At 39.2% G+C, this 14876-nt stretch overlaps 1 protein-coding gene across 1 annotated transcript in view; it reads right to left on the bottom strand.

Moving 5' to 3' along the window:
* The window catches only part of SYT10 (synaptotagmin 10), a 33238-nt gene extending 33073 nt beyond the window's left edge, over positions 1-165 (bottom strand). The window contains exon 1 of the mRNA XM_062491515.1: positions 15-165. Coding sequence (XP_062347499.1) covers positions 15-165 — 151 coding nt within the window. The remainder of the gene's footprint in view (positions 1-14) is intronic.
* Between the last annotated feature and the right edge of the window lie 14711 nt (positions 166-14876).

Raw genomic sequence — 14876 nt, 5'->3', positions numbered from 1 at the left:
CTGCCGGTCCGTACCTGTGCCGCCGATGCCCTGCCGGGCGCTCTCCAGGGGAAAGATGCCGGCGCACTTCTCCCGCTCCACCTGCCCGCCCAGGCACAGCTCCGAGATGATCTGCAACGCCTTGTGGCAGAGGCTGCCCACGCCGTCCTCCGCCGGGAAACTCATCTTGTGGCCCGGCCGCCGCCGCTAGGCCATGGCCGGTGCGGGACGGCTCCGCGCCCGACCCGCGCTGCCTCCCGCGGGGAGCGGAGCGGGGCGGAGCGGCGGCGGCGGCGGGAGAGGCGCGAGTGCACCGAAGAAGTAGTGAAGGAGCGGGGGGAGGCAAAAAAAAAAAAGGGGGGGGGGGCAGGGAAAAAAATAAAAAGAGGGGGAAAAAAAAATAAACATCCACTTAGCAACGCCTTTTGTGGCTCCGGGCATCGGCAGGCGGCTCGGCCAATGGCAGCCCGGCGCGGGGGGCGGGGGGCCTCGCATCCCCCGGGAAACTTTTCCCTCCCCGCCCCGCGGCATCGCTCGGGCGAGGAGCGGGGCGGAGCGGGGCACAGCGGGCACAGAGGGGCACAGAGGGGCACAGAGGGGCACAGCGGGCACAGAGGGGCACAGAGGGGCACAGCGGGCACAGAGGGGCACAGCGGGCACAGAGGGACACAGCGGGCACAGAGAGACACAGCGGGCACAGAGGGACACAGCGGGCACAGAGGGGCACAGAGGGGCACAGCGGGCACAGAGGGATACAGCGGGCACAGAGGGACACAGAGGGGCACAGCGGGCACAGAGAGACACAGCGGGCACAGAGGGATACAGCGGGCAAAGAGGGATACAGCGGGCACAGAGGGGCACAGCGGGCACAGAGAGACACAGCGGGGCATAGCGGGGCACAGAGAGACACAGCGGGCACAGAGGGACACAGCGGGCACAGAGGGACACAGCGGGGCACAGAGGGGCACAGAGGGGCACAGCGGGCACAGAGGGACACAGCGGGGCACAGAGGGGCACAGAGGGGCACAGCGGGCACAGAGAGACACAGCGGGGCACAGCGGGGCACAGCGGGGCACAGCGGGCACAGAGAGACACAGCGGGGCACAGCGGGGCACAGCGCTGTCCCCTCCCGGCCGCAGGACCCCCGTCCCCCTGGGGCAGCGGGCGCAGCTCCTCGGCCGCTCACCGCGCTGCCCAGCACCAAGCGGAGCTGGGTCCCCACCGCCCCTCGTTCTCTCCCCAGCGTTTATTCCGAGGCCACCCCGGCAGGGTGATGTGCAGCGCGGGCTACCGAGCCGCGTCGAATGACTTCATTGACCGAATCACCATCTCCACTCCGCTTCTCCGCAGCAGAGGGAGCGGGACGGCTGACTTTGTCCATTTCTTTAACTTCTGAAGGATTTACAGGAACCTTACCGTTGTCCGGTCTGTTTCCTCAACAAATTCTGTAAAGCTGGGTTATTTTATAGATAAAAATTTGGAGGCGCAGAGTATGTTTGAATATACTTCTAAAAATCAGCACAGCATATACCACGAGTGGTTGCTTCAGTTATTGGCCTCAGAGCTGAACAAGAACAAATCTGTTAATATGTTCATCTACTTACTGAAATTTTGACACAGTTTTATGTTTGTGAGGGAAAATTCCTCTAGTTCGATGGCATATACATGTATTACAATGTTTTATTTTAACTAGGCACAGCTGGAAGGATATCTGCTAGCAGTTTGCCTAGCAGCACAGTTTGCAGTCTGCTGCTTAGGTGTCTTGGTTTCATGGGAACCAGAAGTTAACTTTTGTTGCTGTGCTTTCCTTTCCCTCTGGATTTAGAATTTTTTTATCTATTACCTGAAAATAAATATCTCTAACAAACTGTCAAGTTCAGCAGTTAAAAACCTTATAACCACCCTTTGACATCTGGATTGCAGGATAAAAATATGAATTACTATTCCAGTTTTAATTCTGAAATTCTCTATATAGCATAGATACTTGTTAAAAACACAAGAAAACATTTCTAAACCCCAGCCTTTTGGTGTTTTGAAGGAGCATGCATTTATACGGATGAATTCATGTTCATGCAGTTTTCAAAATCTTAGGAATGTAATAGACTGGGTTGTACACAAGCTGTAACATCAACACAAAATCTGTTCAACAGAGCTTTTGTTCACAGATACAACATGTATTTCAGAAATATCAGATGCTACTAAAGAAATTGTTCTCCATTCAACTTTTCCTGAGACTAGCATTGTCAAAACTCTGCGTTAATGCTGCAAAATGCTCTGTCAAATCTTAAAATGTTTAGACTGTAACTAGTCAGGGCACAGAACTGTGGAGGTCTATTTGAAGACTCCTTTCACCCTCATAGGGACCTAAATCTGTATAATTATTAAAATAGTCTTGCTTGCAATAAAAAAAAGCGTGGAGATATTTTCACTACAGTGAAGGCAACGGCTGCCTCCTTCCAAACTTCAAAATATGAACATATTTACTGTCTGTGTGAGATTTACAGTCCTGTTCCCAAAATTCTGTCATGCATCACCAACTAATAATTAAACAGTCTGTTTCTGAGTCCTTGAGACATACCCAGAGCTCCAGAAAAAACTAACCGGAGACGCATCCGAATAGAAAGGGTCTTAATCAGAAATCGGATTTCATGCGAGCAAAGGCTGCATTAGGTTGAGACCTAAGCTCCTCCACTTCAGAAATTTTCTGCAGGCTGTGCCCATGGATGTATCACACATTCCACAAATGAAATTTTCTGTCTCTGGAGTGAATGGCAGCTTTGTCACTGATTACAATAAAGTCCCACACATAGAGCAGTTTGCTATCCCACTTCTTAATTTATGTTGCTTGTCTTTAGCTATGTTGCTTGTCTTTGCACACAAGACCTTCATTTCAGTGAAAATCACACCACCTTGGTGTTATTGATATTATTGATATATACATAGATGCAGAAAAGCAAAAACAGGTGTATTCGACAGTAAATTTTAAGAAAAAGCCCCTGCTTTTGAAGATTTTCAGGTAGGTATCTGGAAGTGGATACCCAACTCATCTCTCTTAGATGTCCTAAATAATTTTTAAAAATGCTTTTAGGTATACAGCAAACACCTGCTGCACTAACTAGTATTACTGTGCCTTTATCAGAAGCATCTAAAGTATCTAAATCCTGTTCTTCAGCAAGTAGCATGGAAATAAACTTATATTAATCAATAGAATAGTTTTTCTCAGTCTAAGCACTAAGTAATAAGAAATTAGTTTCACTAGGAGATTAATTATTCTTCTGGTGAGATATACTGACTAACCTGTCCTAAACCAGTTCCAGAAAACAACTCTTATTGTTGGAGTCAAGCTATTAATGAAGAAGATGCTATACTCTTCTACTGAGGATTTTAGTCTTGAAGTTAAATTCAGATTATCAATCACGGCATTTTTCTCCAATATGTTCTTTCAGTGGAAAACTACTTTTTCTGCATATGGAAGGACATTAACAGCTTGTTTTCAAGCTACAACTCCCACTGCTTTGGTTTTCAATAGCCTGGCAATTTTAAAATTAATGTGCAGCTGCATCGTGTGCCCTGGTATCCACAAAGACCATTAATTTTCCCTTTGGGAGTGATCTCACACGGTGTTTTAAGACACAGTAACCTCTTGCCTCATGGGTTCCAGTCAGTGCCATCAGACCAGACCACACCAGCTCCTGCTGTACTGACTGCTGGCCACTGCCACGTTCATACTGGCCTGGCAGCTTCCTGTTGATTAAGAGAGAAAATTTCTCTTTATTTCACATTAATTGCAGGTATTCCCAACTTCATGTTGTCCATGAAGTATGCAACCAGAGGTACTATGCTCTGGGCAGGAAAAACATGGCAAAAATTCTCAGTTTGTAAGAAGTATCCTTTAATGACGACAGCGTTGGGGGTTTTGAAGTTTAGGCAATACAGGTAGCCTATATATAAAGGCAGATAAAAGTTTTGGACTTGGTCTCTTGATTTGGAACCCAATAAGGATGCAAAAAAAAAAAAAACAAAAACAAAAACAAAAAAAAACCACATTGGGGCTGGGGGAAAAGAGGCATTTCAACATTCAGCTTTTAAGAAGCTGTGAGTAGAAGAAAAGATCAAAACCATAGCTTACAAAGAGGGTTTGCCTTTGCAACAGTTGCAAACACATTTTTTTCCTGGAAAACATCTCTGTAAATTCCTTGTAAACAGAAAAATAAACCCTCAAGCATTAAAGTTTTACTACATATTTTTAACCCTATACTTTTGAGTAAAAACGGAAGAAAAAAAAAAAGGCATATAACAGTCCAGGAGCCAGTCAAAGCTGGGTGTTCCTAACCTGCAAATTAGACAGGAAAACTGCCATGAACACATATGAACAAGGACTCTACCTTAGTTTTAGAAGGAAACTAAGGTACTACAGAATCCTCCTCTGGGTTGCTTTTTCCAACTTCTAATTCACTGTGAATAAGAGTCATAATCATAAAGAGAGCTCGCCTTCTTTTGTCCAAACAGACATTTCTTCAATTTTCAGAAATGTTGAGCAACTGCTACTTTGGGGTTTTTTTTTTTTTTTCCACTTGTTTTGGTGCAGCAGGTACTTGAGACTACAAATCTGAGCAAAGACAATCCTTCAGGACCTGCACAAACAGATGAAGCCACTTCTGAGAGCCAGCAGCTAAAAATGTTGGCAGTTTTGTGAAAACATTCTTTTTAAAAGATGTATGGCATGGAATAATTTATGAAGATTTAAGATAAATCCTGCAGAATAGTTGGTTAGGGACAGAGAACAAAATGATTACCGCTCCATTTTATTTCAAATCGTGCTTTGCAAGTGATACATGGCATTGACACATTTTTGGTGTCTTGGAGCCCTGCATCTAACTGTGAGTTGTTTGTTTTCTAGCTACTAGCAGGTAATTACATAAAATCCTTTTCTTCACTGCAAAATCCTAAGTATGGGGCATGGTGTTTTTAACAGCTATTTGTGCAGGAGGAATGGCAGGACAAGCAGCTGGGAAGCCAGCTGATCCCTAGAGCTCATCCTGGCCAGTGGGGAGAATGGATGTAACTGGTCCTCACTAGGTGTGTCCAGTGGACAGACTGTTGGGAGAGGTAAGAAGGGCAGATTAAAGACAGTTTCCTCCTCTGCCTTTTTTTTTTTTAACTGGATTAAGTATTTTTGGGTCCAATCAATATTTTATATCCACCATTTCTCAGTTGAAGGGCTTTTTTGTCTTGTCTCTGTGGCTGTACCCACACAGCCTCTCATTTTTTATCATTCTCACCCAATTTTTGAAGCAAAAAAAACCAAGGTCACAGAGAAGCAATGTGTTTGAGCATGTATGTGTGACATGGTGCCTTAAAAGGGCAAATTCTATTGAATCCTAGCTTGTTAACCATCTCTGTTGCCATTTTTCTTCCTCTTACCTTCCCTTCTTTCTCTTAGTTGCACTTACTGAGGAATGAGGTTGTGACTGGCTTTCTTCAGCCTCAAGATATCAACAAGATATCATACTGAAATAATATCATGATTTCCCAAGTTGGTTGGTTAGAAGAACCCATAATAGAAATAGAATAAGAGAAAAAATAATTTTTCTTCTCTCAGAACACTCTTCAAAGTTTTTCCTGAAAGCCAACTTTCTTAAAATACTCTCTGGTAATACAAGCCAACCCTAAGATTTGGTGAAATGAGGTATTTTTTGCTACTAGAATTGTTCAATTCAGTCAGGGTTTTTATTATTATTATTATTAATTTGGGCTATTCCCCTGCACCTAATGAATTTCTGTCTCTGTGTGCCTTCTAGTGAGATGGCTGTGAACATGCTCCTTAATGATTTTCAAGCTCTATTATCAACCTATACGCAAACACAAGGAGTCTGTTTGGTGAATATAATTTTTGTTCTGGTCTTGTTCTTCTGTGCTTGATTTTCATGGTAGAGTGCCTCCTATAACAGCTCCAAATTTATTCTGCTTAAAAATATTTAATTAGAAAAATGCTGATAAATAAAGGTTATTGTGGCCCATTTGGTTGTATCCTTCTCTCACAGCAACACTATTTAGTGAATGTAGAATTAGGTCCTAATGGAACAGCACAGAACTCATTGAAATAATTTGTGGTAGTGCAGATGCAGCAAAAACATTTGCTTTGAAGGGCAAAACTTTTGCTGCAGTACTTTTAATTCATATCCTAAGATAATTAGAATAAAATAGATCAGCTATTATTGAATAAACACCGGCTCACCTACACACTATCATTAGCCACTGTAGAGATGTACATGTAGATAATAAAATTATTACAGATATATAAATCATTAAGTTCTACATAAAAGAAACAAATAATTATTACTCAGCATTGTCAAAAGAGTAAAGCTGTATGCTTTTAGAAGATAGCAGCTCTGCCTCAACATTCATTCATGATAAATGAGACTCATTTCTGCATTCGTTGAGAGCAGGAGACCTTTATCCTGTGACATTGTTCTATTCCACTGTCATTATTTCTTAATTAGCTCTGTCATCACTAGTTTGGAGCTTGGTATATGTTACTGGCCAAATTCAGCTTTGACTTAAGTGTGTACAGTGTCATTTACCCATAAGAGAAATTATGTTCAGTTGCATCACGACTTTGCTTAATTCTCAGCTCTTAACCAATGGCTCATGGTTCACTTTCCTTGTTCACAACAGGTGCTGGAAAATAAACACAGAAAAAGTAACTTTTAGAGTAAGAAGGTGCCATTCACACATCTACGGATGAGTGTCACCCTGCTCCCTTCCTTCTGTCATTGTCACCTGCCCCACATTCTGCTGGGGGACAGGCAGAGCTGCCTGAGGGGTGTCTGACACGTCCTGCAAGCAAGGTCTGCTGCTTGCACAGTGAGATGTGTTCTTGGAAGGTCTGATAATGGCAGCAAGAGCACAGTACTCCTTGACCATCCTAAACCAGAGCAGTCCTCTTAGGTAATTGAGAACTGATCATATTGTCCCTGCTATACCTTTTGCACTTATAACTCCCGTTGCATGATATTTAGGCTGGGTCATGGAACCTTAGCAATGTGCCCAGTCATAAAGCGATATCTCATGTTCTGGTTCTAACAGAGCCAGTTTCCCACCCGGATCCTGGTAAATAAAATCTGTTAGGTTTAAAATGTCATTTTCCATTCTCTATTTTTTTTTTTTTTTTTGCAGTGACAGAAAGGAACAAATCCCTGTTAATTCTAATCAACACAACTTCGATTTTGCATAAGCATTCAATTCAGGGATTTCTTTGTAGCCCTGAATCACTGCTCTCACTTTTGTTTACAGTCAGGGGAATAAGCCAGACACAATACCCAAAGAGCATGTATTGGTATCATGCAGAGAACTGTTTATGGGGTTTTCTATCAGCAGAGTGTGGCTGCTACTGACTGGAGTCTTTAGAAGGGGTGAGGGCTGGCAGTGTGCAAAGCATCCCAGAAGGGATGGGAAGAGAGCACACAGGGCCATGGCATCAGGCTTTTTTCCAGCACAGGCTGACAAAATTGGCAAGTCTGCCACGCTGGGAAAGGTGTGCTGCAATTTTTTTTCCTCAGCCTCGAGGAAGTGAGATTTCCTGGTGGAGACCCACAACAACTGTGGCTTTGCAAATGGCACAAATAAATGGTAGGAATGGTGATGCCTTCCACCCCACCACAAAGTCTGGTTATGCATCTTGAGTTAGTAATCATATCACAAAGTACAGTATTCACAAATTTCTTGATCTGGTGTGTGAGCACTGGGGAGATTGAGAGCAGCAGAACCTGCCTAAAGGTCACAGTGATTAATAACTGTAAAGGGTGTATTAGGGCTATTTTATTTTAAGTATACTTTTTTTTTAATGCTTATGGAAAGAAAATATTTTTCAGCTTGTTTGAAAATGCTTTCAGATTACCCCACCACATCGATAAGAGTTCTGGGATTCATATGTGTATGTTGAAAAGGATAAGGGTATAGAGAAATATACCCACAGGAACAGCCCAAACATGTAAAGATCATGTCTCAAATGTGAATAAATCACGAATCTTTTCATCAAGATTTCATACCATGGGTCTCTAACTTGTCATATGATCATGGTGTATATATAGGAACAATATTTAAATAAATAAATTAATTCTGGTGAGGCACAAAGTGAAAGGGGTGGAAGCAGTTTCAATCATTCTTGGTAGGACATGTGAGTCTCTAAAACATGTGATTCACTGACTTTCATGGGAAGTTTCTCCTGATATCTTGTCTCTGTGTCCTTACAGGGAGCTGTTGCAGTGTTTTTTTAAATTCCAGAAAGAACTATCTGAGAAGGAACATGATAGCACTGTAGAGGATGCTTCACCATTTCAAAAGAAAATCTATGCCTGCAAAATGGCATTGCTGCATTTGTTTTTCAGAATTAGTTCTCACAAGTACTTTCTCTAATAAAAATGTTTTTCCCGAATGGCTTACAATGTACATAGTCAAAGGCAGCAAATAAAATGATAAAATAATGTAATGATGCTTTGAATCAGTCATATATTAACTTACTGAGAGCTAAGTTCTGGAGTACTGCAATTACAGCATCTTCCATTTACTGTAAAATTCAGAAATCAAGACATGGTTTTAGGGGAGAATCACTGCCAAATAACTGCTAACATGGAGTGTTTCATATTCCTTACTGTGAAAAGGGAGAAAAGTTGAGATTAACTTTAAAAATGCAGGTTTTAAAGCAAAAGTGGAAAAAAAAAATAAAAGCAAGCTTTTTTGTAAATTTAAAAGCTTTTGCGTAAATTCTGTGTCAAGCACTGTAAACATCAGTTTCTTCTGTCCAAAAAGGATAAATATACGACTGCACTCTTCTCCATACCAAATTGTCATTTGATTTAATGGAAAGAAGCTCAAAAAGAACTCACTTTTAGATCTAGCTCTGAGACTAGTACTATATTCACATTTTGATGAAGATTTGATACTTTTGCTCTATTTCAGAGCAGCTTAAAAGTTTTTTTTTAATATACACTAATAGATAGTGAATCCATTGAGTCTGTCCATCAGCTTATAATCAGCTAGAAGTCAGAGCTCTTGAGTGCTGAAGGCCCTAGCCTATAAAAGATGAGTGCAGAAGAATTTATTTCTCTTACCTGCATTTAGCTATTTACAGTGTAGCTGTGTTACCTGCCATCTCTTCATAGCTTATGGACAGAAGTGAGTACTGTACTGTGAATTATCTGAGCCCTCTTACTTGTTATCTTAAGATGAGATAATTTTTTCTTTTAGCATACCTATTCTCCATTGTCTGTGGAAGGATGGCCAGCTCAAACAGGAACATGAATTGCAGTGCAGGAGAATAAGTCCAACTCAGATTCAGAATTTCAATCTTCTAAGATAATGACACTCACAGAAAACATCAAGATGTTGTAATATTCCATGAAACAATGGAAGAAAGAGGTTCTAGGGAATGTCATTCCCCTTTCACTAGCCTTCCAGTTCTCACACAGACTGATGTCATGGAAGTTTTTGGATTTTTTTTTGTGAGGATCATCTATGATGGAAGCCATAGTTCAAAATACTTTTGGAGTCTCCTTGTAGAACCCTCTCCTTCAGCTACTCATCTTCTGGGAAGCCAGGACCCTTCTGCTGATCTCCTGCATGAGAATATGACTCCCAAAACATGCACAGATCCAGCTGATATTGCTATGTGGATGTGTGGAATTATTTACAATGAATACAGATGTGCCCTCTGTGAAGTGGCAAATCTGTTCAGAAAGTGAACTCAAATAGACTGGACTGGTACATGCTTCATAAAAGAATAAAGTAAATGTGTGTGTCTGCACACTTGCAAATACACTTGTATATATTATACACATTCCATATGAGGAACAATCTTAAATAACAACTATACTTGCAACAATTTTTCTATATTATCAACAAGATAACATTCTGAAGATGAATCTGAAGGTAATCTCAGCTCATTAAAGAGAACAGTAGGGCTGGGAGCTAGTGAGCTAATCATTTTATGTCAATACATTTTATGGCAGTGATGGTGAAAGTGGTTTTTGTGAAAGAAGGACCATGAAGACAAAATAGACTGATATTTAAGTGATCAATTAAAAGAAAATTAGAAAAAGTTGCAGTGCAAAATATTTATAAGATATTTGGTGAACAAATCTAAAGAAGATTGAGTCTGAAATAGAAAGAAGACTGTCCTGATATGAGTTGTAGTCACTTGAGTGGTGAGAATTAACAAGAAGTTCTTCAGGGGAACTAAGGAAACATACTGGATAAGTTAAAATCAAAGAAAATATAGATAAACTGGGGAAATAAAAGATAAGTGAATGTTCAAAGTTATGCCTGCTCTGACTAGCAAAACATCCCCCCAAATAAGCAGAAAACTTTCTTAAAAGAAAAGAGAGGAACTAAAAAAGAAAAGCAGGCTAGAACAGGAGGGGAGGCTGATACCTCAATATTAGTGAGCAGAGAGAATTGTGTCCAGAGAGAACATTGTGAACATTGTTTCCAGAGAGAATTGGTGAAGGTGGCCAATAAAGTTCAGAAGCGTTGAGCTGTGATTCAGGAGCAGGTGGCACTGGATTTCTGCTGTTATATAATATTAGATGATAATAATAAAAAATGTGTTCAGAGTGTTGGAAGCAGAAGGCACAAAGGCACCACATTTTAATACACACATAAACACATTCACATAATGCATTGATCTCTGAAGCAGTAAATTTTCTCTAAAGCCTTTGATGGATCAATACATGTGTCTTTTAAGAACGTGCAACTCTCTACTGATTTTTGTTCGCATTGTATCTTTGCGTACTAAATAATTAATCACTTCATCTTACTTTTCAGTAGAGGGCACTCAGAACAAATCGTAGATCAAAATAATGTATGAAAGACACTAAACATAATGCAAAGTATTCATTGAAAACTCTCCTGTGTCTTAAACAAGGCTACTATATATTTACATCTGTTTCATATGATAAGCAACTCTGTGAAAAGATGAAACTTTTCAAAACTTGAGCTGTCTCTTATGCACATTCTTATGTGTTTCACAGCATGATGTAAGCAAGCTATTAAACTTTGAGAAAAAGCAGTTTGTTCCATTTAATGGATTAACTAGCCAGGGTCTAATAAAAAATTTAACAACTTTGTAATGAACTAAGCCTGTCCTCTCTTTCCTGATATAATGAATAGTGTGTATAGGCCTTAGAAGTAGGCATCATTCCCCTTTTTGGTAGACATAATTTAAAATATGCAAAGTTGAAAACATGCGAGTTTTGTTTCCAGCAGAAACTGATCTGTATATAAGAAAAGGGTCCTGATTCCTCACTAACTTTATCTAACTTTTATACCAGAGTAACCCTAATGAATGCAGCTATCACACCATCATAGAAAGAGAAGCGCTGTGTAAATCTGGATAAAACAATTTGATTATGTTGACTTTCATAATGAAAAATGCAGATTCGAATGAACTTTCTTTTAAATAAAATTCAAGAAAAGAATCAACCCGTGTCATTTAGAAGGCATACAAGGCGATGTTACAATTAACAAAAAAAATGTACCAAATTTAAGGCATGAAAATTTTGATATTTTTCATTGTTATATAAGACCTCCATTTTGGTCAATAAATAGAAAGAAAAGCTATATTTCTTGGGGTTTGGGTTGTTTTCTTTTTTCTATACGGGTATCTAAACTTAGGTTATGAATCTGTACTTTATAAAATGGGCACTTTTTGAGTTAATACTTAGTAACATGCGCCCACAACATTTATACACATAAAGTGTTTCATGTACACTTAGTTTTTCTTCACAAATGTCTTCTATGATTACATGGAAATGTGTGTCTACCATCTATTACATCTGATCAAACCCAAAAAATGGAGGTGTGTTATCTGTATCTTCATTGAAAGAGACATGAATCACAGAGTTTTACTTATTTCTTCCAAAGATAATTTTATACCTTTTTATACATATTTTTACCATTTTAAAAAATCCTTGCAAAATGCTAAAACTGCTGATTATCTACAGATTATGTACACCAAGACAGCAAATTTTCTTATAGCTTTCCCAGTGTGTGATTCAAATTTTATGGGCTGGAGAAGAAGGAAATTTCATCAGCATGTTAATTCTTCATTGGGCATAACTCCTTGAAAATTCACCATGCTGAGGTTAATCTCCTGACACTATTTTTGAGACCAAGGGATGAGGAGCACTGATATTTGGTGTGTTATTAATATGGCACTCCCCCTGCTATGCTAGTGATAAATTTTTATTAAACTAGCAATGGTAATCATCCAGAGCCAGGCACCAGTTCTTTGGGACTAACCACTGCAAATAAGCAGAAAAATTGCAAACTCGTTTTATTTCTCAGCTAAATTGTCACCAGGATATGAGGCTGCTGCTGTAGAGGTGAAAAGCTAGAAAACTAATCTACCATACTGCTAACTCAAAAAGTTTAGCCAGTCCTTTCTTGCTGTGTGTCATAATTCAAGACTTTTATTGTTTCAAATATATAACCCTGGTGATTTAGATATTGACTTTAAAGATCATCATAGGAGAAATTTTATTATATTATCTCTCTTCCATGTCAGAAAAGTACATACTGTGAAATTAAAGTAACACATTATTTCTCATAAAGTGAAGATAATCCCTGCTCTGTATTGACCTGGAGGGGGTGTGTGTGTGAAATCTTTATCACAAAGTAATTTAAATGTGTTTCATAAAATTATGTGTTATGTTTGAACACTGCGACCCAAAAAGGAATACATGCACATGGTTATGCTCTTTGAAACATCCATATGTGTATAGTAATTTATGTTTATGTGCAAGCATTTTAGACTCCTACAATAATACTTAGGACTTCTTCAGAAATATAAATGCTGAATGGAAACACTGAGTGCTCTTTTCCATATTTCATGGAAGTACCTTACAGTATAAATTCTGACAAAAAGCACTGGACACACAGGACAGACCTGCAGCCCTGGTTGTGTTTCAGATCACCTATGAAATCCCAGGTGCTCCCTTGTTCTGTGCTTTATTTTGCATCTTGGGGTGCTCTCAGAGTCAGGAATTGGATTCCATTCTAAGGAAAAGAACCTTGAAGAAGAGATCCAGGAGTGTGCCTAACACCCTATATCCACTATTGGTTATTCATTATTTGTTCACTCATTCATTCATTCATTCATTAGGGAGCCATGTTAAACTTCATAAAAAATGTCACAGGGGCATGGGGCTCTCAACACCAATGGTTTCATCCTGCCCTTCTTCTTTTGTGTTCTACTACTTGTAACACAGGCAGTGCAAAAACAACCCAAAATCTATGTACTTTAGATATCTTAACAATTTTCATTAGTATTTCTTGATCCATAAACCATGAAGAAGCAGTTTATCATGAGAATTCAAAAGCTGGAATCTGCACTGTGTTGGTTGATTTAAAACGTGTATTTGGATCACATGGGAAGCTTTGTGTCCTGATTAACTGAGGATAGGACTGGAATATTTATGTTTATAGATTCAGTTTGTTTTTCACAAATATTCTCCAGTGGTCACTTAAAGTTTAGTGTTTTATGTATTTCTTCCAAAAGGATGTTTGCTGTAAAAGTCAAACACAAAAAGGTTCATGATTATAAGCATTGTGAGAGTAAATTAATCTTAGAAATGGTTTTACACTCTTTGCCCAGGATTAATTTGGTCTGTATCTCTTTCAACAGCAGATAACATAGTTTTTGATTGTTTTAATACACATTTATAATATTAAAATATTAATAACTACAAGGAACTTAATTATTTTCACTTGAAAAATAAAATGTTAATGATGACTGGAGGAATCGTTGTTTTGCATAATAGCATCTACTGTAGCTACACAATAAAATACCAAAAGAGAAGACTTTTATCTATTTTTTATTAACAAAACACATTTTACACTACTGCAAACATGATTTTTCAAGATGTCTATTCCTACTTAAATATATATGCCATTGCCCTCATCCAAGCACAGCTCTAAATGCTCTTATGTGGATTTTTACACCAAGATGCCACACCAGTGTAGATATATGAATAATAGTGTGAATGTAGAAGAAACTCTACCTGCAAGTTTCATTAAAAGAAGTTTCTGAATGTGCTCAAGCTTTGATGGATTCCCCAACATCATGGGCTTTTTGGACTTCCCAAAGAATTACAGAACTTGAAAAGAGCACTCATTATATGGTAAATTTTATTTTTATCCTAATTCTTACAGAAAATATGATCGTGAAAGAGGAAAAATTTTACTCTGCTTATTTTTCTACATGAGATTTGTTGCTGGTACAGAAGACCATCAGCACAAAGCCATCTGCAGAACTATAGTCTTTGCACTGCTTTATCCAATCTGTATTTAGGAGATTTAGAGATTTAATGGCTCAGTTTTTATGGCAAGCATAAAGAAGAACAATCACCAAGCTAAGGCAAACCAGCCATGTGTTGTCTGGCACCTTTTATTTCCCCATGCTTAGATGGAACTTTAATAACATCAAATTTGTGCTCACATTCACCTCAAGAAAATACATACCTTAAGTTCTTGAGTAATGAATGAGCATGTTAATTACTCATATACATATATTTTCTAATCTTATCTTTTATAATTCTATTTAGAGCTTGCCTTAAAATAACAGTTTATGGAAGAAAGATTTTTAGGACATTTTCACTGGTCAAAAAAATTAGATTTCAAATGAGATATATCCCAATAAGCACCTTATTTTCAATTTTATCTAACAGTTGCATGGGAAACTAGTTGTCCTGTTTCCTAATTTCTAAAACAGAATTAAAATAACATTGGTCCTAGAAAAGCTTATGCTTTTTACTGTCTCTGGAGAAGAGAGAATGAATTCTTCACTGTGAGGATGATGAGGCACTGGAACAGATTGTCCAGGGAGGTTTGGATGTCCC

Source organism: Cinclus cinclus, chromosome 4 (assembly GCF_963662255.1).
Source record: "Cinclus cinclus chromosome 4, bCinCin1.1, whole genome shotgun sequence".
NCBI lineage: Eukaryota > Metazoa > Chordata > Aves > Passeriformes > Cinclidae > Cinclus > Cinclus cinclus.
This window is presented reverse-complemented; position numbering and strand designations above follow the sequence as displayed.